We start from the raw sequence: 23,786 nt of genomic DNA on the forward strand, positions 1-23,786 counted from the left end.
ATTTTCTATTGCTGCCTTTAACAAATTACCACACTTTATGGTAATGCAAATTTATCTTCTTAGAGTGCTGGAGGTCAGAAGTCCAAAATGAATCTTATAGGCTGAAGTCAAGGTATAAGGGCAGGTTCCTTCTGGACACTTTGAGGGGAGGGTTTCCTTTTTCAGGTTCTAGAAGCCAAACATTCCTTGGCTTGTGGCCCCTTCCTCGTTATCACTCTAGCCTCATGCTTCCACCCTCACATCTCTTCTGCCATTGACCTTGCCTCCTTCTTATAAGAACCTTTGTGATTACATTGGGCCTACCCAGATAACCTAGGATACTCTCCCAATTTCAAAATCCTTACCTTAATCACAAAATTTCTTTTCCCGTGTGAGGCCATATTTCACAGGATGAGGGTGTGGACATCTTTGGTGGGGGGCATTATCTGCCTACCACAGATGTTATCAGGAAGGGGGTGGAAGTGACTGAAATAGAATGGCCGTGTGTGCACACACACGCAGCAGTGCATGTGTCTGGGGGGCAGGGCAGGCTTAGCCTCTAGGCTTAAAATCATAGTGAGGCTTTTGGTCTTTAACCCTGCTCAAATAAATCTGTGTAGCTTTGCAGTTTTGCCTTCAGATTGTGTTGTCTGGCCCAGCCGCCTGCTGGAATGGGGCAGTGCTGCGGACAGCGGGCTCCTTTGCCCTGCGGGTAGTAGGGCCAGGATGTTCCCCCCAAGCCCTGTGGGGCCTCTCTGTTTCACACAGCCTCTTCATAACCCTCCTCAATGAGCCTGGTGCCCCCACCCCTTGGCTCCCTTTGAAAAGGAAGTCTTAGTGTAGAGCTTGGACTCAGGCCCTGTTCAGTCAGGGGGCCTTCCAACTCCATTGCTCCCCTCAGGCATCCTCTTAGCCTTTTCCACTTTGGAAAACTACCACCGTCGCCAACACCAAAGAAAGGTTTAAAGGGCCCTGTGACGCAGGTAACATCCATTTTATTGAGTTGGGACAGCAACTATCGCCCCGCTGGGGGGCAGAGCCAGCCCTCACAGGTTGTTGAGTTCCAGCAGGGTCTGGTCGAGAGTCTGGTGAATCTCCACGTTCTCCTCCTTGGCACTGGCCAAGGTCTCTGTGAGGGGAAGCAGCACGTGAGGAAGGGCAGGGAGACATGGGGGGAGATGGGGGATGAGACAAATAGACTTGGTGTGGGTTGGAGGCATAAGAAGACATAAGCACTTAGAGGTCTGAGGACCCGGTGCCAAGGGCAAATGGATGGACTGACCAAGACGGACGTGGACTCAAGGCTTCAGGGTCATGGGGGTGGGATGGGAAGGCTTGAGTCATGAACTAATTTACCCTCCTTCTTTAGAAGGTTTAAGAGTGTTAGAAATGGAAGGAAAGACAAAGACTGAAACAGAAAAGGAAGGACCAGACAGACAGATAGACTTGAGGCAGAAAACAGAGCTGCAGGGAAAGCCCCATGTTGTTGGCATCCGACATTTTTCCAAACTTTACCCCAGCCAGACCTTTCACAACCTTCTTGCGCTTCCTCGGCACCTCCCCACCCACTTCCCTTCCAGTCATTCCCTTAAATCCCGGAACTGCAGCTGAATGCTTGGAGGTTAGTGACAGACCTGGGTCTGCCGAAGAGCATGTCTGTCAGAGGCACTAGAGGGCTCATGGTGACTGATGGGGTTATGCATGCCCACATGCAGCAGTGACATGGTGACAGACTGAGAGTGCCATGTGGAGGGGGTTCTGGCATGGGCCACAGTGTTTTGTGGGTGAGCTCAGCAGGGGAGGAGGGGGCACAAGATTGGGGGTGTCTGTAAGAGCCAGGGTTTCTGTGGGGATGATAGAAGTGCTCTCTGGAGGGCAGGAAGACAGCATGGAGACCAAGTTGAGTTTATTAAGCAGCAGAAAGAGGTAGAGGCTGGAGGGTGGAGTGAGTGGTTGGATAGAAGGATGAAGCAAGTGCCAGGGTGGGCGGCAGGTGTGGTGGGGCTTCTCCGAGGCTGCGCCCAGCCTGGCTGTGCGATGCTGACAACTTTGTTCCTCCTGACTGCCCCCTCCCCACAAAGAGAGTGGAAAGGAGAGGGGAAAAGGGGCTGAGGGGGCCACACTGGCGTGGGGCTCAGAGGGAGGTGATGTCGTTGAGTGCGTTGTCCAGCTCCTCACTGATGGCCTTGTACTTCATCTTCTGTGCATAGACTTCGTCTGGGGGGGGGGGGGTCATCAGGGGGGGGGGGACCAGGTGGGAGTGTGGGAAGAGGGAATGGAGGGAAAGAGGAAAGGAAGGAGAGAGGGTAATGGAAAGAGAACAAGAATCAGAGAGAGGTAGACAAAGATCGAGTGAGAGAAATAGGCTGGAGAACAAGCTGGACAGCCATCACGGCTCCCTCCTCCCCTCTCTGTATCCCTGTCTCTCTTGTTTTTCTCTGTAGCCCAAACTGGTTCTTCCCCTTGGAGCTCCTACCTCCCCCAGGGACATGGGGGTACAGTGCTTTGAATAAGCAGGAATGCTTGATTCAGGGGGAGGGTGCTGGAGCCAGAAGGGTCTAAGGTCCTAAAGTTGGAGATAAAATTGAGGCTTGCCTGGAAGCATGAGAAGTGGGAATTATGAAGGTGAAACGGTTATTATAGAATAAAAAGAAAATACAGTTTAGGCACAACATTCTTGATACTAATGAGAAATAGTCACAGACTAGCAAATACCCAGATGTTCGTTTTCACTAAATCTAGCTTAAAACAGTATTTTCCATTAATGTCGTGAAAACCTAGATATTAAACCAAATCTCTCCATATTTAATAAAGAAGTCTCTATGACACAGCTCTATTATGTTGCACTTGACCAGCAACATTGGCATTGCCGGGGAGCTTGTTAGATATACAAATTCTCCAGCCCAAAGTCAGCAACTACTTTGGATTAGGACCCAGGATGCTGTGTTTTAAAAATTCTCCGAGGTGTTTTCATGCACACTCATGTTTGAGGAGCACTGGAGTTGACACACTGCAATCAGGTACAACTCCTCAGATGGCAGGTCACACCCTGGGAGCTGGTGGAATCCCAGGTGATCCAACACTAATTTATCCGTGGCAAGTATTATGGGATGGGAAAATAAGGGACAGACGGATAGTCATGGGGAGGGTGACCTGCTTAAAAAGCTTTGGATACAGGGGAGTATCCCTTTTACCTTCCAGGTCATCAATGGTCTTCTCCAACTTTGCCACAGACCTCTCGGCAAACTCTGCTCGGGTCTCAGCCTGGGAGTTGAGGTAAGATGGGAGAATGACAAAGATTAGGCCTCCCAGATACTTTCACTTAAGTCAAACTCCTCTTCCATCCCTTTTTCCAAAGTCCCTGCCACAGGCTGTCTCTGGAGGGGATGGGGGACTTGAGGGGACAGTGGGGACTGGAAGGACTCTCACCTCTTTTACTTTATTATTATTTTTAAGTTTATTTATTTATTTTGAGACAGAGAGAGAGCATGTGTGCACTCGAGTGAGCAGGGGAGGGGCAGAGAGAGAGAGAGGGAGAGAGAAAATCCCAACCAGGCTCCACGTTGTCAGCATGGAGTCCGACACCAACTGCGAGATCGTGGCCTGAGCCAAAATCAAGAGTCGGATGCTCAACCGACTGAGTCACCAGGTGCCCTAAGACTCTCACCTCTTTTAGCTTCTCCTCCAGCAGTTTGATCTCCTCTTCATATTTATCTTCTTTGGTGGAATACTTTTAGGGACATATACACGCCATTAGTAGATCGCCTCCACAAATCCTTCGCTCCACCGAGTCCACAGGCTGCTCCTGATCTTGTCTCCAGGGAACACCCAGCCCCTCCCTGCCTGGGCCCATCGCCTCCCTCCCCTGCAGGACCCCATCCTCACTGCCCCTCTACCCCCCTCTACCTTGTCCGCTTGGGCTTCCAGGGATTTCAAGTTGTTGGTAACAATTTTCAGCTCTTCCTCTAGGTCCCCACATTTACTGCAGGGGGTGTGTGGCAGGGGGAAGGTGTGAGGGCATAGTGTGGGAGACAGTGAAGACGGCACAGTTGGGGAAGGGGTGGAGGAGAGAAGAGAAGAGCAAAGTTGTGAGAGTGACAGTGAGCAGAACTTGAAGGCCCCAGGCTCTTCCCGACCCCCAGCAGGTGAGAGAACAGCCTGAGATCAGGGGAAAGGTGAGCTGAGAGAAGGCACCATTGCCCAGAAAGGTCCAGAGAGGTCACTACCTCCTCCTCTGAGGCCATCAGGGACTTGAGGGCCTGGTCCATGGTTCGGAGCTCCTCCTCCAGCTGCCTGGCTCGGCTGGGGGCAGCAGTTAGGGGTCAGAGGACAGGACCTGTCCCTATGGCCCCAAGCCTGGGAAACTGCCTCCCACTGTCCAGAGTGCCCCTCAGCCACGGGACCAGGCCGAGTTTCACTTGCCGCCCAGGGTACCCTTACCTCTCAGCCACCTCGGCTCTTTCTTCTGAGCGCTCCAGCTCTCCTTCCAGGATCACCAGCTTCCTGGCCACCTGGGGGATGAGGGAGAGAAGCAGCAGAGCCTGGGTGAGTTATGGGGAGTATCTGGGGTTTGGGGGGGAGAAGGAAGTGGGACAGGGCTGTCACCTCCTCATATTTGCGGTCTGAATCCTCGGCGATGTGCTTGGCCTCCTTCAGCTGCATCTCCTGCAGCTCCATCTTTTCCTCATCCTTCATGGCTCGGTTTTCAATGACCTTCATTCCTCTGAATGGCAGGGAGAGGGGCGGAAGTGGTGTCAAGACCAGCAGAGACGGGCTCCCAGACCCTCCCCGGCCCACCCCTTGGGAGGCCCCCTGCTCACCTCTCACTCTCATCAGCTGCCTTCTCAGCCTCCTCCAGCTTTTGTAGGGCTGTAGCCAGGCGCTCCTGTGCCCGGTCCAGCTCCTCCTCTACCAGCTGAATGCGGCGGTTCAGGGAGGCCACATCTGCCTCAGCCTGTGGGGTAAAGGCCAGAGGTCAGAGGGGGCTTTGTCTACCTTGAATGAGGATCAGAGAGGTTTCAGAGGATAGTAAGATTCTTGTTAGAAAGAATCTGTTTCCTGGCTCCCAGACTTTCCACCCGTTCTTCCCCCTAACCAGCTATCTTCCCCTAGCCAGCTATCTTCGTCTTGGGTCTATTGAGGCCCAAAACATGCATTTCTTAACAGGCTCCACTCCCCTGCTTCAGGGCCTCTTCTAACACGGTGCATAATTAGTCTCCCAATGGTTATCTGCAGGTCTTTCTGTACCCACTGAAAGCAGTATAAGTGCTGGGACCAGGTCAGAGGAGCTGGGATTCCTCCACAGCAAAGCCTGGCCCAGGTAAGAGGGTGGGGACACATCAGGCCAACCAGACCTCACCATTGCTAAAAATAGCCAATCACAGAGTCAAGATCCCTGATGTCACTGGCTGCCAGTCAGTCTCCCAGTGAGGGGCTCAGGAGGCTAGCCAGGCCTCTATGGGACATCCATGCCTATAAGAAGGGGCTTCTTGCCAAAGGCTGTGTGAGTGACACATACTCATCCCCTGATCTGCAATACAGAGGCAAAACCATGGAGGTTTTTGGGGGGATGGTCCATTGAAAATGATACCTTGAGAACATGAGGTCAGAGCAAGAAGGGCCCCCAAAAAGAAAAATGAGAGAAGCAGTACAGTTTGGTGTTAAGAGCACGGGCTATGAGTCAGACCATTGTGAGCTACCCTCAGCCATTTAGCACTTGTATGACCTTGAGCAACTTACTTAGTTTCTCTAGGCCTCAGATGCCTCCTTTTTAACTTTATTTATTTATTTTGAGAGAGGGGTAGGGGCAGAGAGAGAGGGAGAGTGAATCCCAAGCTAGCTCTGCACTGTCAGTGCAGAGCCTGATGTGGGGTTAAAACTCACGAACCACAAGATCATGACCTGAGCCGAAATCAAGAGTGGGTTGCTCAATGGACTGAGCCATCCAGGTGCCCCTCCTCCTTTTTAAATCTGAGTTGACACAAGCAGTTCCTCCTCTGTAGGCTGTTCTGACATAATGACTCAATCAACAGGATCACGTGGGAGGTTTAGAAAACTAAACAGGCTCGCTAGCTCCAGGCTCAATCCACTGAAATGAGATCTCCAGGGCAGGAGCTTGGAAATCTTTAAAAAAAAAAAATTTTTTTTTTTTTAAGCTTCTAAGTGATTCTGATGATAAGCCAAGTTCAGGAAATAGTAAAATAATACGTAGAAAGCACTTGAGCACATTGCCTGCAGAGTCCACACTCCATAAATGTTAGGTTGTTCCTGTCTCTCCCTTAGAAACTTATCGTAGGGACCATGAGATCTAAGATTGGAAAGGAGAAAGGGCCAGTGTAGGGGAAGAAGTGAAAGAAGGAAGGGATGGGTGGCAGTCCTGGGGGCAGAGTGGGTAGAAAACTGGTCCTGGGAGGTAACCTGCAGCAGGGGAAACACAGCACCATATATAGAAAGTAGTAGCTTGTCCTCCAGGTGCTGGAGGCCACCTAGAGTGACAAAGGCCCTCACGGGCAGGGGGCCAGATGACTCAGTGTGGAAGGATTCTGGGGACAGCACTGGGGGTTGGGAAGAATGACTCTGGGGGACATTAGGGGTCTACTCTAGAGAGAGATGAACTCTATAAAAGGAAAACTCTCTTCGTGATAGTGGAGTGACAAATGATTCTGAAGAGTCTGGGAAGTCCTGGGGTCCTCATCACAGGACTGATATTTGCCATTTTCTGCTTTTCAAGCTCTTTCCAGTTATGGATGCTACTCTCCAACCACAGGACAGGCACTACTGTCCCCACTGGATAAATGTGAAGAGAGAAAGGAGAAACTGAGGCACCATGTAAGTGAAGTGCTGTGTTCAAGGTCATACATTAAGTTTGGACAGTGTTTGCTATCGGCTCCTGGCACTGCTTCCCTGCATCCCCAGCTCTGTCCCTGTCCTCCCCTCCCCTCCAGCCCCCACCCAGCTCCTTGGGTTTCCAGTCCTGCCTCCAGCTGCACCGGGCCTTAGTTATTTATAGAGCGTCAGATGCCCAGGGTTGTCTTTGCTAGCAGCTGCAGGTCAGTTCCCTCCCAAGTGCCAGGGCTGATGGAGAACCAAAACCAAGCCTAGAGGTCAGAGAAACCAACCTTGGGGCCGGGGGGCAGGGGGTGTGCGTTGGGGAACATGGATAATGGTCAATATAAACAGTAATGTCATCTCGGAACTCAGATGTTCAGACATGCTTTTTCTAATCCTTCCATAACTCCAACCATAGGCTCATCTTAATCCTCGATAGAAGGCAAGTGGGGAAATTGAGGCAGAGAATGGTTCAAGTACCATATCCAAAGTCATATGGCCATTCTCCAACACCAAGGTGGGGGTTGAGAATGGCAGAAAGCAGAGAAGTCTAGTTAGTGGGTGTGGGGTGGGCAGAGAAATTTGAGTGAACCGGACCTGCTAAGGTGGTTGCCTTGGCATTTGTAGCTCTGTCCCTCTGCCCTGTGGCCTGGCTTGGTCTCAAGGATGACAGCTTAATGAGGGTAAATGAGGGGTCATTAGAACCTGAGCTGGGCTCCAGTGCACAGGAGGGCTGCTGGAGCCAGAGGTCAAAGCCAGGGAATTTCTAATGGCCCCCCAGGGGTGTAACTCAAGTCAGGCCCCATCTCTGGATTCCTCTCCCTCCTCCTGCCCAACAGTATCCACACCTACACCCCACACCCGCACATGGGAGTTGCAGCCTCTTCTCCCATTTCCATCTAGAGGATTAATAAGATAGATGGTAAATTCTTGTACCACCCGCCCCCCAGGATGACTCACTGCTTGATCACTGTACATTCTAAGAACTGGAACCAAATGGAGTTACAAGGCTGTGTCCTCTAGGGGAAGTGGTAGGTGGTTTTGATTTACCCACTGCCTTAGATTGTTTGTGCAAGCTTGTCCTAGCCTGGGTTTCTGAGAGGAAACGATTTCTGTCCTGGTGCTGGGGATGTCTAGGTTCCCTCCTTCTTTCATCCCCAGGTCTGGGACGCCTCCCGGTGCACTCTCCCACCCTACCACAGGTCCACACTCACGTCGGTGGCCTTCTTCTCAGCCTGTTCCAGTTTCTCCTGGGCGTCCTTCACAGACTCAGAATACTTTTCCACCTCATCCTCTGTCCCCTTCAGCTTCTTCTGGAGGGCCTGCTGCTCCTCCTCCAGCTGGGAGAGAGAGGCCTTGGTTAGTCAGGCCAGGGACCCAGGAAGGAGGCAGGGGTGTGTGCGAGGGGGGGTACAAGAAGATATTTAGAGGCTGTCAGGGAGGAAGCAGGATAGCAGAGGAGGGACAGTGTAGTCAGGGCTGTTAAAGGGACCTGGTGAGGGTAGAGAGAAAGCTTCCAGCCCCGAGGAGCTGGGCACATCATTGATGTGCAGGGGGCAGGTGTGGAAACTGGGGGATTGCAGCTCCCCAGGTATAGTGGATGAGAGATTATGTGTGGCTCTGGCTAGGTCCCTGAGGGTACTGTGAAGGTCTACCCTCCCCCCCCGCCCCCCCCCCCCCTCACTGGACACAAGAGCCTGGGACAGCAGGCCTCAGGCTGGGTGCACAGGGCCTACCCCTCCCTCGTTGGGGAGGAGGGGGTTGCACTGGGTCTGGTGCCCCCACCTGCTTGCAGCGGTCCTCAGCCTGCTTCTTGTCGGCCTCGGCCTGCTCGGCGCGGTCGATGGCATTCTCCTTGTCCAGCTTTAGCATCTGCATCTTCTTCTTGATCGCGTCCATGGCTGCGGTGGGGGGCGGGCCGACGGGCAGGCAGTGCGGACTGGACGAACTGGGCGCACGGGTGGCCGGCGAGGAGGACCAAGCGGGACTGGGATGTCCCAGCCGGGCGGGCGCCTAAAAGGCGGGGAGGGACCGGGCGGAGCCGGGGGCCGGGACCCTCCCCCACCGCGGCCCAAACCTTGTAGGGGCAGAAGCACACCCGGGTGAGGGGGGGCGCGGCCGCCCCCTGTGCCCACCCCCTCGGGACCGCCCCCCTCGAGGCCCCTCCCCCCGCCCCCAGCCGTCGGAAGGTAAAGCAGCTAAGACGGTCGGCTGGAAAAACCCCAGCCCTGCGGAGGGGAGGGGACCCTCGGGCTGGGGGCTCTGCTCTTACTCTGAGTGACAGCCCGACCCAGTGGCAGCTGCAACTGGGGCCCCTGGGGCTATTTCGGGGCGTGAGCTCACGGCAGCTGCGCGGGCGCTGGGTCCCGCGTGCCCCCCTCAGCTGCAGCAGCCGCTGCCCTTAATTTAGAAGTTTCCTGTAAATCCCCCTGGATTAAATGTCTCTTGGGAGGCGGGGCTCCTCCGTGGTTCGAGTACCTCAGTTTACCCTGAGTCCTAGACTCTGGGTCTGCGTTACCGACGTGGTAGTGACAACGGTGAGTTTCACCAGGGACTTGGGGACACTGAGCCAGGAGGGGAGTCCAGAGCCCCGGTCCAGTGCAGAATGAGGCCCAGTTTGTTGCCCCCGAGGGCGGGCCTGACCTCTCTTCCCCTCGCTTCCGCGTCCAGCCCGAGCCGGTGGAGCCAGGGCCCCTCCTCTACCGTGACGGGGCGGCTAGGTACCCGGCTCCGCGCCCCGCCCGCCCTGCCCCCCAACGTGCCCCGCATATTTTCCCCGCGGCTCCAGCTGGACCCGGCGCGCTCCCCGCCCCCATCCCCAGGACGCGGCCCTCCGGCCCCCTCCTCTCGCCCTCCCCTCCGCCACCCCACCCCGCTTTCCTCTCTCAGTGGTGGCCCCGCGCGCCCTGCCTCCCCTCCCCTTCTCCCAGCGGACTCCCCCGTCTCCTCTTGCAGGCCAACTTTACGCCAAAATTTCTTTTCTGCCCTTTTTTGGGCTGTTTCCCCGTGGGGAGGCGGGGCCGGGCTGGGACGGGGAAGGCGGAGGGCGAGGGAGTTACTGAGCCCCCGGAGTCGGGGAGTCGGGGGTGAGATGCTTCCTCCCACCGAGGCCGCTAGAAGCTGCCCCGGGAGCAGCCGGGTCCTGGGGTCGGAAAGTGTGAGGTGCGGGGCGCAGGACTGTTTGTTTTAGTTTTTCCTCGGTGGGGGTAGGGGGGGGGAGGAAGTGGAGAGCCGGTACGGCGGAGGGGGAAGGGGTGACCAAGCGGAGGAAATTAGGAGGGAGCTCTATGCCTAGCTCCCCCGGGGCAGAAGGGTGGGAGGCTTGGATTTGCTGGTGGGGGTGGGAACCGTGGGAACCGTGGGCCCCGGGCCAGGGCCGCGGGGGAGGGGGTGCGGAAATGTGTTTAGATTTGCCTAGCTGCCTGCCTGCTACGAGTGGAACAAATCTGACCTTCGCAGTGTTCCTTCCAACCATCTCCTTGTTCTCCCCAGACTCAAGGAAGACACCTCCACCCTCCCAGTAGCCAGTGCTAAACCCCAGGGAGTTACCAAGCGCTCCCCTGTTCCTCACTTCCCACTTCCACTTCTTCCTGTGGATTCTACTTCCTACACATGAGGTTCCTCCAAGTCTCAGGGGGTTGCCTTGGGTAGCTCCTTATAGTACCTCCTTCCTGTGTCTGTTGGGGTCTCAGTCCTGGTTCCCCAATGCATATATTCATTCAGCTGAACCTCGACATTGTTACCAAAGTTGATGCGAGTAAGATCCTAAAATCCTCCAAAACCCCTCCCTATTCCCTCCCTCCTTTGAGGATGAAAATCCACATTTCTTAATATGGTATATAAGGTCCTTCGTTTTGGCCCTTGCCTACCTCTCTGCCTCATCTCTAATTCCCAACCTCACCCCCAATTCACAGACTTGTATACTTCATGCTGCATTCATACTGAACTACATGCAGGACCTGGAAATGATCATACTTTTCTTAAAACTTCCACCTTTTATGCATTCTGTTCCTTCTAAAATTCTCTTCCGTTGGCTGATTTTTGTGGCCTTAAAAACTCAGTTCAAATGATAGCTTTTCTGGGAACCCTTCCCTGGCCACTGCCCCTCTCATTCCCTCCACCTAATAGTTGTGTGTTCTTGGTGTAGGCTCCTATAGTTCCCCTCATAGTTCCTGTTATAATTGTTCTTGTACCTACCTGTGCGTCTCCTCCACTGGCTTGTGAGTCCTCTAGAACAGGGACCATCTTTTTCAATTCTGAATCCCCAATGCCTAGCATAGCATCAGGCATAAGAGTATGCACTTAATAAACATTTGCTGGGTATATTTTTTATGCACCAGGTTTCGTGTATATAAAACTGTTAATGCTGTGTGGATCTGAAGGGACTCATGGTCTAGTGCAGCAGTTCTTAAGCTTTTTTTTCTTTAAAACTTGGCTTTACAACCCCTTACATTCTTTTTTTTTTTTTTAAGTTTATTTATTTATTTTGAGAGAGAGAGAGAGAGAGAGAGAGAGAGAGAGAATGCTGACACAGGGCTTGATCTCATGAACCGTGAGATCATTACCTGAGCCAAAATCAAGAGCCAAACACTTAACCAACTGAGCCACCCAGGTGCCCCAAAACCCTTATATTCTTAAAAATTAAGAATGGGTTTTGAAGATCCAAAAAGCTTTTGTTGAAGTGGATTATATCTATCAATACTTAACATAGTAAAATGGAAACAAAAATTTTAAATACTAATTCATTAAAAATAACAAGTAAACCCATTACAGATTAACCCTGTTAGCATACATTTTTTTATTGAACTATAACTAATGTATGATGTTATATTAGTTTCAGGTGTACAACATATTGCTTCAACAACTATACATTACTCAACTCAAAGCTTGTCACAGTAACTGTAGTCACCATCTGTCACCATATGTTATTACAATATTATTGACTATATTCCCTATGCTCTACTTTTCATTTCCATGACATTTATTTTATAACTGGAAGTTTGTATCTCTTAATATTATCCCTTTATCTATTTCATCTATCCCCTTCCACCTTCCCACTGGCAACCACCAGTTTGTTCTCTGTATTTAAGAGTCTATTGTTGTTTTTTGTTTGTTCATCTGTTTTTTAGATTCCACATATATGAGAAATCAAATGGTATTTATCTTCCTCTGACTTATTTCACTTAGCATAATACCCTCTGTCTAGGTCCATCCATGTTGTTGCAAATGGCAAGATCTCATTCCTTTTTTTTTTTTTTTAATGTTATTATTTATTTATTTATTTTTAAATTTTTTAACGTTTATTTATTTTTGAGACAGAGAGAGACAGAGCATGAACAGGGGAGGGTCAGAGAGAGAGGGAGACACAGAATCTGAAACAGGCTCCAGGCTCTGAGCTGTCAGCACAGAGCCCGACATGAGGCTTGAACTCACAAACCGTGAGGTCATGACCTGAGCCGAAGTTGGAAGCTTAACCGACTGAGCCACCCAGGCGCCCCAATGTTATTATTTATTTTGAGAGTGAGAGCACATGTATGCACATGTGCTTTGGGGGGAGGCAGAAAGAAGAGAGAGAATCCCAAGTAGGCTCCATATGTCAGTGCAGAGCCTGATGCAAAGCTCGGTCCCATGATCCTGGGATTATGACCTAAGCCAAAATCTAGAGTCAGATGCTTAACTGACTGAGCCACCCAAGATCTCGTTCTTTTTTATGGCAGAGTATCACATCTTTATCTATTCATCTGTTGATAGATACTTAGGTTGCTTCCATATCTTGGCTGTTGTAAATAATGCTGCAGTAAACGTAGGGTTCATACATCTTTTTGAAATAGAATCTTCATTTTCTTTGGGTAGTTATCCAGTAGTGGAATTATTGGGTCATATAGTTTTTCTATTTTTATTTTTTTCAGGAAACTCCATACTGTTTTCCATAGTATTTGCACCAATTTACATTCTCACCAACAGTACACAAGGGTCCCTTTTTCTCCACATCCTTGCCAACACTTATTTTCTTACCTTTTTGATACTAGCCATTCTGACTGGTGTGGAGTGATATCTCATTGTGATTTTGATTTGCATTTCCCTAATGATTAATAATGTTGAGCATCTTTTCATGTGTCTGTTGGCCATCTGTATGTCTTCTTTGGAAAAAAATGTCTACTTAGGTCCTCTGCCCATTTTTTAATCAGACTGTATTTTTTTTGGTGTTGAGTTGTTTAAGTTCTTTATATATATTGGATATTAACCTCTTATCAGATATATCAGTTGCAAATATCCTCTGCCATTCATTAGGTTGCCTTTTGTTTGTTTATTTATTTATTTTGAGAGAGAGAGAGTGCACACACATGTGCGTAGGGGAGGGGCAGAGGGAGAGGGAGAGAGAGAATCTCAAGCAGGCTCTGTGCGGGCTCCATCTCACAACTATGAGATGTTGACCTGAGCTGAAATCAAGAGTCTGGTGCTCAACTGACCGAGGCACCCTTGTAGGTTGCCTTTTCCTTTGGTTGATGGTTTCCTTTGCTGTGCAAAATCTATTTTTTTTTTTAATGATAATTAAAAAAATTTTTTTTTCAACGTTTATTTATTTCTTTTGGGACAGAGAGAGACAGAGCATGAACGGGGGAGGGGCAGAGAGAGAGGGAGACACAGAATCGGAAACAGGCTCCAGGCTCTGAGCCGTCAGCCCAGAGCCTGACGCGGGGCTCGAACTCACGGACCGCGAGATCGTGACCTGGCTGAAGTCGGACGCTTAACCGACTGCGCCACCCAGGCGCCCCTTTAATGATAATTTTTAAAAAATTTTTTGTATTTTCTTTTAGAGAGAGAGCACGAGCCGGGAGAGGGGCAGAGGGAGAGAGAGACTCTTAAGCCTGGTGCGGGGCTTGATTCCACTACCCTGGAATCATGACCTGAGCTGAAATCCAAGTTGGAAGCTCAACCAACTGAGCCAGCCATGCACCCCAAAAGTTTTCTATTTGAACATAAAAATTTTTAATGAAAACTATTTTCACTTCCCTAAATTAGTGACAGGATGGCAGTTATTTTACATTTTTTATAAATCTCTTTAATATCTGGCTTAATAGAGGATGTATGGATTCTCAAAATCTACTTGTGCTTTCTATTGATATGTGGTGGTTTATTTGAAGTACTGTATATGAAGAAAATCTAGCCTCACCCAGATACATAGCTGGAAAAGAGAGTAGCATATTTCTAGCCTTTTCAGGTAATCATGTGTATTCTTCTCCAATACTACCTTAAAACTGGACAAATGGTTGTTTCTTAAGGGTTATTTGCAATGTGGAATCTGAAACCACATCAATTACTTTTTTGTACTATGTTACATTAAAATCCATTGGTCTGTGTTGCACTGTGGTTGGATCGTTTACCCAGGGAGAATGATGTAATATCATGCAGTGGTCATTTGGAAAATACTGATTCACTGAACTATGCAAATGTTCCGGATATTGACACATTTCATTATACATTATAAAAAGAAATCAAATTCCTTAATATGAGGATTGTTTTTAACAGAAGAGTCCAAGTTTTAAGTTAGGGAAAGCTGTAAAGCTCATGGTAGCAGACCCAAGTTTTCCAGAATCCTTACTTGAAAGCTCAAATTGTATCATTCCTAGGCAACAAATACTGTTGGTTTTTCCCTGATATTATGGAGTCACTTTGTTCCTTTTTGAGAGAAGTTCTGCCTGACACCAAAGTCCACTAGCCCTGATTTGTCCGCCGGTTGTTTTCAAGTGTATGTGGTCTCCTGTGAGAAAAGCAGCTAGCTCAGCTCACAACTCAAACGATTGTGTAAGTGCTTTCCTCCAGACACCACCGTACTTTGGTGTGCAGCTTCCCGATTCATCACATGGAATATTGAGAAGACTTGTTACTCAGGGATTTACATGGAATAAAGTTAATAATTTTTTATTGTTTCATCAAAGACATTTATTTATTTATTTATTTATTTATTTATTTATTTATTTTGAGAGAGAGAGAGAAAGAACAAGCTGGGGAGGGGCAGAGAGAGAGGGGGACAGAGGACCCAAAGCGGGCTGTGTGCTGAGAGCAGACAGCCTGATGTAGGGCTTAAACTCAGGAACTGAGAGATCATGACCTGAGCCAAAGTCAGATACCTAACCAACTGAGCCACCCAAGAGCCCCAAGGACATTCTTAAGTGAAGCTGGCATTTACCTCTTGAATTGCTAGTGCATGGTGGTGAAGAATCACAGTGACTGTTAGTGCGGTTTGGGCCAGGGCCTTGACGTGTGCTAAGGCAATGTTACCCACCATTATTTTTGCAGTGTCGGTACAAATGTTGGGTGCCGTGAAGGAGAAAAATGCCTTAGTATTATGAAAATAAACTTGAACTTGAGGATTTCTGAAAGGGTCTTGGGCACCCTTAGGTGGATCACATTTTAAGCACTGCTGGTCTAATGGATATTTGAGCCTCTCCCCAGAAGGCTCCCTGCTGTACCACTAGTGAGAGGTATGTGACTGGTCACAGTTCCTGGGGACATGGCGGGGAAGTGGTGGAAGGAATAAGCAGCTGCCCTGGGCTTATAGCTGGAGGAGTTCAGACAGTCTGGACTACCACTCGTTGGGGAGGCTGTGGAAGGGATTTGATCTCTACGGTTCCCAAGTCACGATGCTAGGACATTGAATCTGGGGTTAGGGGGCCACAGTGATATGTACTGGAGTTGCCAGGTCTCTGCGTCAGAGGTGATAATGCATCTCTATTTTCCAGTGCTTAGCCTGGGCATGGCTTAGTAAATATTGAATGAATTAATCACAAGTGACAGCAGTGATGGTAGGAAGTTGGCACCTTCCATATGGGCTGCCCTGGGGAGGGCAAAGCAATTGCATCTACTTTAAACTTATTCTAATGCAGCGGGAATGGAAGATGTCATGGCCTCAAGGAGGTGAAAGGTGCCTAGAGTAGTAGTGGGTGGTGTTTGTGTTTTACTTGGAGGGGGAGGCAAGGAATTAACCTCCTGGGCAACAGGGCTGGTTAAAGAACCACGCATGAAAATAGCGACAGGCCTGAGGACTGCCATGTGGTCCACGCTGTGTGGGCAGAGGTGGTGAATGTGGACGGGAGGGGAAGCGACACCCACCTCCCTGACCACCTCCCTCTGCTTAACCTCAAAGACAGGCATGGCAGCTGGAACAGGGCTGCCAGTAGCAGGGAGCTGTGCCCGCTAACCAAGACACCCGGGTCAAGCTTTTTCAGTTTTTTTCTTCCAGCGCTGTTCTCGGCAGGAGTAACAGGCCCAGGAGGGCCCAGAAGTCCCCCAGCACATCAACAGTAGAACCTAGCCGGTGCAGCCTCAGGGGGTATTTTGCTTGTTAGGACCCTCAACCAAATCTGTGGCCATAGTTCTCTGAGGCTCAGACACTTGTATCTTATCAGCTTATTCTTTTTAGCAAAGCTGCTTTTGAAAATTTGAATTTGGCCAGGAATTGGATTTGTTCAAATACTCTGAACGGTTACGAAGATCGAGTGTCCCTGGTAGTCACAAAGAGCACTGGCAGCTGCTGTCCCAGCAGCAGGGTGATGCCACTTGGTGAGGCGTAGGCGCTGGCCAGTGAGATAGGGGACCACAGGAACAGGCCTTCTCAGCTTCCCAACCGTGGTGACTTTGGGGATCTGGGTGCAAGGAGGAGGAAGGGGCGGCGGGGCGGGGGGCAGATTGCCACAGTGTGCCCCCACTCCCATTTCTGAGCCAGATGAAGCTGGTGACAGAACTGAATCCCATTCTTTCCCCCACATTCTCTTTGTCTGAGGGGAATCTCCCATCTCCTCACAAGGCCAGGCAGAGGTCGCAGGCAGAATCACCTTTATTGGAGCATGACCTGTTTGGGGCTTGTAACCCTGCGGTCCCCACAGGTAGCTGGGGGTAGGGGTAGACAGTATCAAAAAAGGAGGAGCAGAGCCAAGGCTGTGGGGACTGGCTGGAAGCTGCTGGCAGGGTGGAGCGGGCGGGAGCCCTGGCAGGTTCAGACTGAGGTACAGCAGCGTTAATAATACTCTTGGAGCGTTAATACTCTAGGGAGGGGCAGGCACTTAGGGGGCCCTAGGGCATGAAGGCACTTGGAGTCAGGGAGGGGACAGGGGATGTGCAGCGGGACTGGGCAGGCCCAGGCCCAGGGTTTGGCAGGCACTTGGGGGAGTGCTGGGGTTGGGCAGGTCGGGCCCGACAGCCCAGAAGGCTTTGGTAGTGGCAGGCACAGTCTCTGGGCTGGGTGTGCATTAAATAGAAGCGGCTGCCCTAGTGCTCATCTCGAAGCTCTGAAGGCAGGAACTTGTACTGTTGCTGCCGAATCTGTGCCAGCTTCTTCCGCGCCTCTTCCAGCTCTCGTTCCTTCCGAAGCATCTCTTCCTGTGCGGCAATGATCTGAGGGATGGAGATAGGGGACTCAGTTCAGCAAGTATGTGCATTAGGGTACGGGGCCGTTGCGGCCGGCACAGGCAATGTGACTGCCTGGCCGGCAGTGTGCTTAAGGGTGTCCGGGGCAAAGCTCACCTGGGCAATGCCCCCAACCATCTTCTCCTTCACCACCACTGTCTCGTTCTCTTGGTCTTCAAAGGCTGCGGCCTTCTGTGCTGCCTTCACCAGGTTATCCGAGGCTCGCTTCACTGCATTGCCAGCAGCCTGGGCAGAGAAAGCAGTGTGAGGCTGGGAACTCAGCTGAGAGGGAGTCCCTCTACTCCCTCACAGAAAAGCACATCTTGGGGGAAAAGTTTAAAGCAGCACAGCCCAAGGTACAGCAGGATGGTCACGGTTCCTCACCTGAAGCCGTTTCATTGCCTCCGAGTCCTGGTCAGCCTTGACCTTGCAGGCCACAAGGAGCTGGGCTGTGGAGGCAGCTACCTGCTTGGCTGATGAGATAAGCTTCTCCTGGCTGGCGTGGCCTTGCACGGCTGCATTGGCCGCCTCACACAAATTGTTGGTGGCTGCGGCCACCATCCGGGCCTAAAGTGAGGAGGATTAGATTAACATATGCCTATTGCCCTGGTCCTTCCCCTCTAGTCTCCTAGCTGAGGGACCTAGTGGGTACTGCGCACTCACAGCAGAAATGAGGCCTTGGGACCACTGCCCATCATCCAGTGCATTGGCTGGAATGGCGCCCACCTGTGGAGGAAAGAGGAGAGCCTACTCAGACCTGTGCTCGCCGTAGGTGTGTAAATGCCTGGGATCCATTCGAGTGTGGACAGCAGAGCTGTCCCCATTCTTCTGGGTATCCAAGTACTTACCTTCCCTTGGGCCACCAGTTCCCTCTGGGCAGCTGATGCAGCCTTTACCAGGGCACTGGTGGCTGCTGCAATGGACTTGGCAGCTTCCAATATCTGCTCCTCAAAGTTCAAGGACTCATCTGCCTCCTAAAATGAAGAGAAAGATTGTAGAGAGAGATGCAAAATGAAGGTAGGGACATTCTGCCATCGGGAGGGTAGGGAACAGGAGGCAGGAGGACTGACCTTGGGTTTGGCCCGAGGCTTCAGCTGCTCCAGCTTTTTGGCTGCAGCCTCAATGGCAGCTGCAGCTCCCAGGAGCTCATTCTCAGCGATGACTGTGGGGTCCTCTGGGTCCACCCATTCTGTTCCTGGTGTGACAAAGGGAGGAAGAAAAGGGCCAAGGCAGAGCAGGGATGTCAGGAGCACTGGGCAGCATGGTTAGTATCACTGGCCCCTGGCACCTGTGGGGACTGTGGGCAGCGGCCAACTCAGAGTAGCCCAACCAGGAAGCAGAGATCTCCCCATAACAAAGGTTTCCCTTCCCTCCCTGTCCCTGGTCACCTCTCACCCTTCATGGCCTCAGCAGCCTGGATGAGCTCAGTGACTGAACCCGCCACACGCTTTGAGTGTCCCGTCAATTGCTGCTTCAGTTCTGGGCTTGGCTTCTGCAGGGTCTGGGGGGGGTTGGGGGGTCGGGGGCGGGCAGGGAGCAGAAAGCATCAGATCTGAGCTCCTACCAGAGGTAAGAAACAGGGCAGACCGTGACCCCCCACCCCATCCCTAGACCCCTCCACACCACAGCCCTCAAACACCATGCCCCCTGGGCAGGTGCACCCTGGGCATCACACTGTACACAGGGTGAAGACAGGGGCTGTGTGTCACTCACCGGCTGACAAGGAGCAAGGAGAATGATGAAATGAGAAGAAAGAAGAGACGATGAAGGTAGAGAAGGGGGAGGTTGGGTGGGAAGAGAAGAGATAAGAAAAACCAAGAGGAAGAGGTAAGTGGGAAAACCAAAGATGCTAAGAATGATGGGGCCCCAGTGGAAGGGAGACTTGGAAATCAGAACAGATTTGGGAAAGAGAAGGTGGAGTGGGGAGGAGATTTGAACAAAAGAATCGAGAGCTGGGACTGAGGCACACGGGAGGGGACTGTGTACTCAGGGAGGCCGGTGTGAGGAGCAGACAACACCCGCTTTCCTTACCAGCAGCACGTGGTCCAGCAGCTCCAGGTAGCCATTGGCACACTCCCGGCCATAGTGCAGGGCTCGAAGCCGCACATCAGGGGCCACTTCTGGGTGGTAAGCTGCTTCCTATCCCATACAGTTAGCTTTAGGATCCCAAAGAGTTCCAGGCCCAAGCCCCCGCAGTTTCGCCCCTCCCGTGTTTTGCCCCAAAGCTACTTAGCCGTCTCAGGCTTCTGCCTATCAGGGTTTTTACCTTGCAAGCCCGAAGCATATCTGCGATAGCACGCCGACTCAGATTAGCTGTGGCAATGACATCCTCCTGGCGACAGGAGTTGCCAGCGGCAACAGCCTTGGCTGTTGCCATAGTGATACCCTTGGTCATGCGAATGAAATCTTCTGGGGTAGAGGTCTTGGCAGGTGGCTCTGGAGAACAGAAGACCTGTTGCAGATAAGACAAAAAGAAAAATTGTACAGTGTGTGAGACCATAAGACAGCGTAGCACTCTACTTGTATAATCCGGTTCATTCATCCATGTGTTCAAGAACAGACATTCAATGAGTACTTATTGTAGGTCAGGTCCTTGGAGACATTCACACATCACAGCTGGGTTATTTGAGCTGGGTTTTTATTCTTCAACTACAGAGAAGCCTTGAGGGGGTGAGTGGCAGAGTGGGGGCAAGGGGCTGCATCTTAAAAGACATAGATAACAGGAAGGCATTTTAGGTAAACGGGGGCATGAATAACCAGAATGTCAAGTGAGAGTGTACCAAAAAATGTTCTAGAATTACAGGGATGGTGAAGAAAAGGTTTTTGGGGCCTTGACTATCAGACCAAGGAACTTGGACTTTTACATAACATATAAAAATCAAAAATATTTTGATGTATGTGTTCATCCAGCAAATTATTAAAAATCGGCTAGTGGTAGATTCTGTGTGACATGCTAGGAATGCAATGGGGGAATAAAGGAGACAAAGTCCTTGTTCTCATGGAGTTTACCCTATAGTTTTGAACACAGACAATAAATAGGTAAACACACAGAAAAACTAGAGACTGAACTGGGCTGTGAAGGAAGTAAAGAGGGTGCTGTGCTGAGAAACAAAAGTGAAGTCCTTTCTCCGGTAGATGGCCAGGGAAGCCTCTCTCAGAAGAGGCTTTTTTTTTTTTTTAGATTTTACTTTATTATTATTATTTTTTTTCAACGTTTATTTATTTTTGGGACAGAGAGAGACAGAGCATGAACGGGGGAGGGGCAGAGAGAGAGGGAGACACAGAATCGGAAACAGGCTCCAGGCGCCGAGCCATCAGCCCAGAGCCCGACGCGGGGCTCGAACTCACGGACCGCGAGATCGTGACCTGGCTGAAGTCGGACGCTTAACCGACTGCGCCACCCAGGCGCCCCTTTACTTTATTTTTAAAAGTAATTTCTACACCCATTGTGGGGCTCAAATTCACAACCCTGAGATCAAGAGTCACATGCTCTATGGACTGAGCCAGCCAGGCAACCCAGAGGAGAGGACTTTAAGCTTCAGCCTGAAGGACTGGAAGGAGCCAGATGTTAAAAAAGCTGAAGCAAAGCAAGTGCAAGGGCCTGCAGCAGCAGGAGTGACAGTGCAGCGGCCTGGGGCTGGGGAAGGGCGAGGAGCAAGACCAATGAGACTAGGGAAGTTGGCAGGGGCCTGGGAAGTGGCGGCCAAGAGTGGATTTTACCAAAGATGGCAGGGCAGTCACTAAAGGGTTCTAAGCAAAGTGACACAATCTAATTTATATTTTCAAAAGTGTATTCGGCTACAGTGTACAGAGAATGCATCAGAGGGGTGAGTGTCGGGGCAGGGAGAACAGATGGAGGCTAGCGCACAAATATACAGAAGCATGGAAGGACTGGGGATGATCTGGAGGCGGTAGTGATGGGGAAGAGAGAACATGAGATCCGCGTGGAGGGAGCACTGACAGGTCTTGCTGATGCGCTCAGATGTGGGAACGAGAGAACAACATTACAGCTGCGTTCCTGGCTTTAGAAGCTGAGTTATTAAAAGGTGCCACTTACCAAGATAGGAAAGATGAGTGAAAGATAAGGTTTGGGAGGCAGAAAATTAAGAATTTCAGTTAACTTTCCTCTCCAAGGAGAGGGTCAGAAAGGTGAATTCGGAAATGAGAAAGAGGAGAAGGAGACGAGAGTGACAAGAGATTGAAGGGAGAGGGGAGGATGAGGCAGAAAACTAACACAGCAATCAAAGCGGAGGAGAGTGGATGAAGATCCCAAGCAGGGTGCTGACGGGGCAGAGAGAGGAGGGGTGAAAGAAGAGAAGGGAGGGTGGCTGGGAGGACTTGCAGTGGCCGGGATTTGGTGAAGAAGACAGGGAAGTCACAGGTGATGGAGGCTGCTACCATGGGAAGAGGAAGTCGCTTGGGGGCCAGAAGCTGGGTGGCATGGCCTCTTGGTGGTGATGTCAGACAGGCAGTTGAGAACAACTAAACTCAGAGGTGAAGTCAGCTTGCCAGAGAACGATCGTGAAAGTGGTTAAACTTGCCAGAGAAGAGGACAGGGAAATCAGGCGATTTGCACCATTTTGGGCCGGCCTCCACGTTTACTAGGTTGAAGGTGGTTTGATGACGACTACAGAAGAGATGCTGGAGAAGCAAGAGCAAAGCCAGTGTCAGGAGGGCCAAAGGAAGAAAGATTCCAGAGAGGCTTGTTAACAAAGTCAAATGTTTTGGAAATGTTTGAAGAAGATGAAGGCCAAGAAGAGGGCACTGAATGTGGCAGCTAAGGGGCACTGGTGACTGGGGAAAGTGGGAGGGTGAGGGAAGGCAGTTGTGAAATGCTGAGGACTAAGTAGGTGGGGGAGGGAAAGACACCAGTGCAGCTCACTTAGGGAGTCTGGCAGTGAGCGCGGACAATGAGTGCGACTCTTTACGTTTCTGTCCGTGAATATATGTGAAATACAGATTCACAATCTGTCTCGATCCCTCTCTAACCCAAGTCCCCAGTGCTCCAGACCCTCGCTCACCGCCAGCTCCTGCCGTATGTGTTCTGTGGTTGCCTCCAGGGCTCGTGTGCCTTTGGTGGCTTCATCTTCCACGGCTTTCACAGTCTTGAGCAATGATGTCACATTGGTTACCATCACCTGGGGGCATCAGAGGAGGTGGAGAGGGGGGCGTTTTAAGGAACAGGAGAAAGTGCACCGATTGGCCCCTCATTCCCTCTCTCATTCCCTCCAACCTTGGCAGAGTTCTTGAGCTGCCACACAGCAGGGTCATCCCCAACTTTGCCAGCTGCAGCCTTTGTTGCGCTGATGAGGTCTCCCAGGGCTTTGGCCACATCTTTCACTGCGTTGATCAGCACTACCTGCGTGGGAGAGCAGAGGCTCTGGTCTGTGAGAGGGAAAGGGGGAACAGGCAGTGTTTCTGGCCAGAATTAGGGGTGTCAAATGGATACCTGTGTCTCAGGGTCCTCAGCTCCCAGGCTGGCTGCACCCAGCTTGACCACATCAGCAAGGCGGGTGATGGTGGCCACGGAGGACTGGGCAGCCTGTGCTAACTTCTCCTGGCTCCCAGCTGCATTCTGCACCAGGACCTTGGTGTCTTCCACCAGCACCTTTGCAGTCTTCAGAATGCCTTCCCTGAGGGAGGGCCCAGCCCAGTCAGCCCTTCTCAGTCCTCCTCCAACCCCTCCAGCCTCTTCTGCTCCCCCCGACTCCCCCGCTTGCCTCTGTGAGGCCCAGTTCCCTCCTCACCGGTGGTCTGCGAAAGTTTCAGCACCCTCGCGATTGAGGGTACCGGCGGTAGCGAACATGATGGTGGTGTCGAGGTCAGCGATGATGCCGGACACAGCACTGGCTGCTGTGATGCAGGCCTGGGTGCCACGGTTCCCGGCCTGGAGTGCAGCCAGCACGTGGGAGACCTGGGGGAGGAAAGTCACATGGAGACTCTGGTCAGTGCCTCGTGGAAGGGAAAGGTCACTGGTGCCTGGGAAAAGGTACGGAGGAGAGGGCTGTGAAGGTTGGAGGAGGATGGGAAGGGAGGCTACAGGGAGGGGGAGCCAGCCCCCCAGTCCATGGGGATGAGCACCGTCACCTTCTCGGAGACTCTCCGGGCACACTCTATGAGCTCCTTCTTGGTGTAGGCATCACTGGGGCTGCACTGTAGGGCGCCTGCCTTGGTGACCAAAGCAGCACAGCCGTGCCCCAGCTCCTGCACCCGGTGCTTGATGTGGGCGCCTATCTGTGAGCAGATAGGAAAGGGACATGGATTTTACAAGACACTCACAGTGCCCCCAACTGTGCTTGGAGGAGTCACTAAGGACCTAACAAAACATGCATCGTAGACTAAAGGGTGGTGAGAACAAGTGCCCAGCGTGCAGATTCCCTGTTTCATGTCCTTCAGGCGGGAGGCCACCTCCTACACATGGAAAATAATAGCATGTAGGCACCAACTGGTGAGGATTATGTGAAGCAAAGTGAGGAGGTGGAGGAGAAGCCCTTTATGCTGGGGGATGTGAATCAGAGGGCCAGGGACTACAATTTGGCCATATGTGGTAAGGGAGGGGTTTGGGGTTGGGG

The 23,786-nt window shown here is 51.3% G+C and overlaps 2 protein-coding genes and 1 long non-coding RNA gene across 11 annotated transcripts in view; 1 reads left to right on the forward strand and 2 right to left on the reverse strand.

The window, feature by feature from the left end:
- Positions 1-954: 954 nt before the first annotated feature.
- On the reverse strand, positions 955-8,862 carry TPM2 (tropomyosin 2). 4 transcript variants are annotated; one of them, XM_040481636.1, is made up of 9 exons: positions 8,593-8,862; positions 8,022-8,147; positions 4,800-4,933; positions 4,585-4,702; positions 4,420-4,490; positions 4,206-4,281; positions 3,647-3,709; positions 3,174-3,243; positions 955-1,108 (listed from the first exon to the last, which is right to left on the reverse strand). In XM_040481636.1, the coding sequence occupies exons 1-9, from the start codon at positions 8,704-8,706 to the stop codon at positions 1,026-1,028; spliced, it is 855 nt and encodes a 284-aa protein (XP_040337570.1). In that variant the 5' UTR covers positions 8,707-8,862; the 3' UTR covers positions 955-1,025. The 4 variants fall into 4 exon arrangements, with proteins under 4 accessions (XP_040337570.1, XP_040337568.1, XP_040337569.1 ...); XM_040481634.1 differs by lacking the exon at positions 4,206-4,281 and adding an exon at positions 3,886-3,961 and having other exon boundaries at positions 8,593-8,858; XM_040481635.1 differs by lacking the exon at positions 955-1,108 and adding an exon at positions 1,869-2,196 and having other exon boundaries at positions 8,593-8,859.
- On the forward strand, positions 4,435-14,746 carry LOC121034649 (uncharacterized). The gene is made up of 4 exons (XR_005792543.1): positions 4,435-4,524; positions 5,215-5,299; positions 6,710-6,807; positions 14,439-14,746. It is a non-coding gene; the product is annotated as an uncharacterized LOC121034649 (long non-coding RNA).
- A 1,881-nt stretch (positions 14,747-16,627) lies between these two features.
- TLN1 (talin 1) overlaps positions 16,628-23,786 on the reverse strand; it is a 31,883-nt gene continuing 24,724 nt past the window's right edge. For 2 of the 6 annotated variants that reach the window (XM_040481623.1, XM_040481620.1), the window contains exons 44-58: positions 23,302-23,448; positions 22,962-23,128; positions 22,664-22,847; positions 22,448-22,573; positions 22,236-22,352; positions 19,481-19,666; positions 19,246-19,353; positions 18,928-18,930; positions 18,610-18,715; positions 18,285-18,409; positions 18,063-18,188; positions 17,878-17,940; positions 17,599-17,781; positions 17,332-17,460; positions 16,628-17,202 (exon numbers count right to left, since the gene is read on the reverse strand). In XM_040481623.1, coding sequence (XP_040337557.1) covers positions 17,077-17,202; positions 17,332-17,460; positions 17,599-17,781; positions 17,878-17,940; positions 18,063-18,188; positions 18,285-18,409; positions 18,610-18,715; positions 18,928-18,930; positions 19,246-19,353; positions 19,481-19,666; positions 22,236-22,352; positions 22,448-22,573; positions 22,664-22,847; positions 22,962-23,128; positions 23,302-23,448 — 1,896 coding nt within the window. In that variant the 3' untranslated portion in view covers positions 16,628-17,076. The remainder of the gene's footprint in view (positions 17,203-17,331; positions 17,461-17,598; positions 17,782-17,877; positions 17,941-18,062; positions 18,189-18,284; positions 18,410-18,609; positions 18,716-18,927; positions 18,931-19,245; positions 19,354-19,480; positions 19,667-22,235; positions 22,353-22,447; positions 22,574-22,663; positions 22,848-22,961; positions 23,129-23,301; positions 23,449-23,786) is intronic. The other 4 variants (XM_040481619.1, XM_040481618.1, XM_040481621.1 and 1 more) reach the window with 3 other exon arrangements.

This window comes from Herpailurus yagouaroundi, unplaced genomic scaffold (genome assembly GCF_014898765.1).
Source record: "Herpailurus yagouaroundi ecotype Mexico unplaced genomic scaffold, PumYag 160, whole genome shotgun sequence".
NCBI classification, from domain to species: Eukaryota; Metazoa; Chordata; class Mammalia; order Carnivora; family Felidae; genus Herpailurus; species Herpailurus yagouaroundi.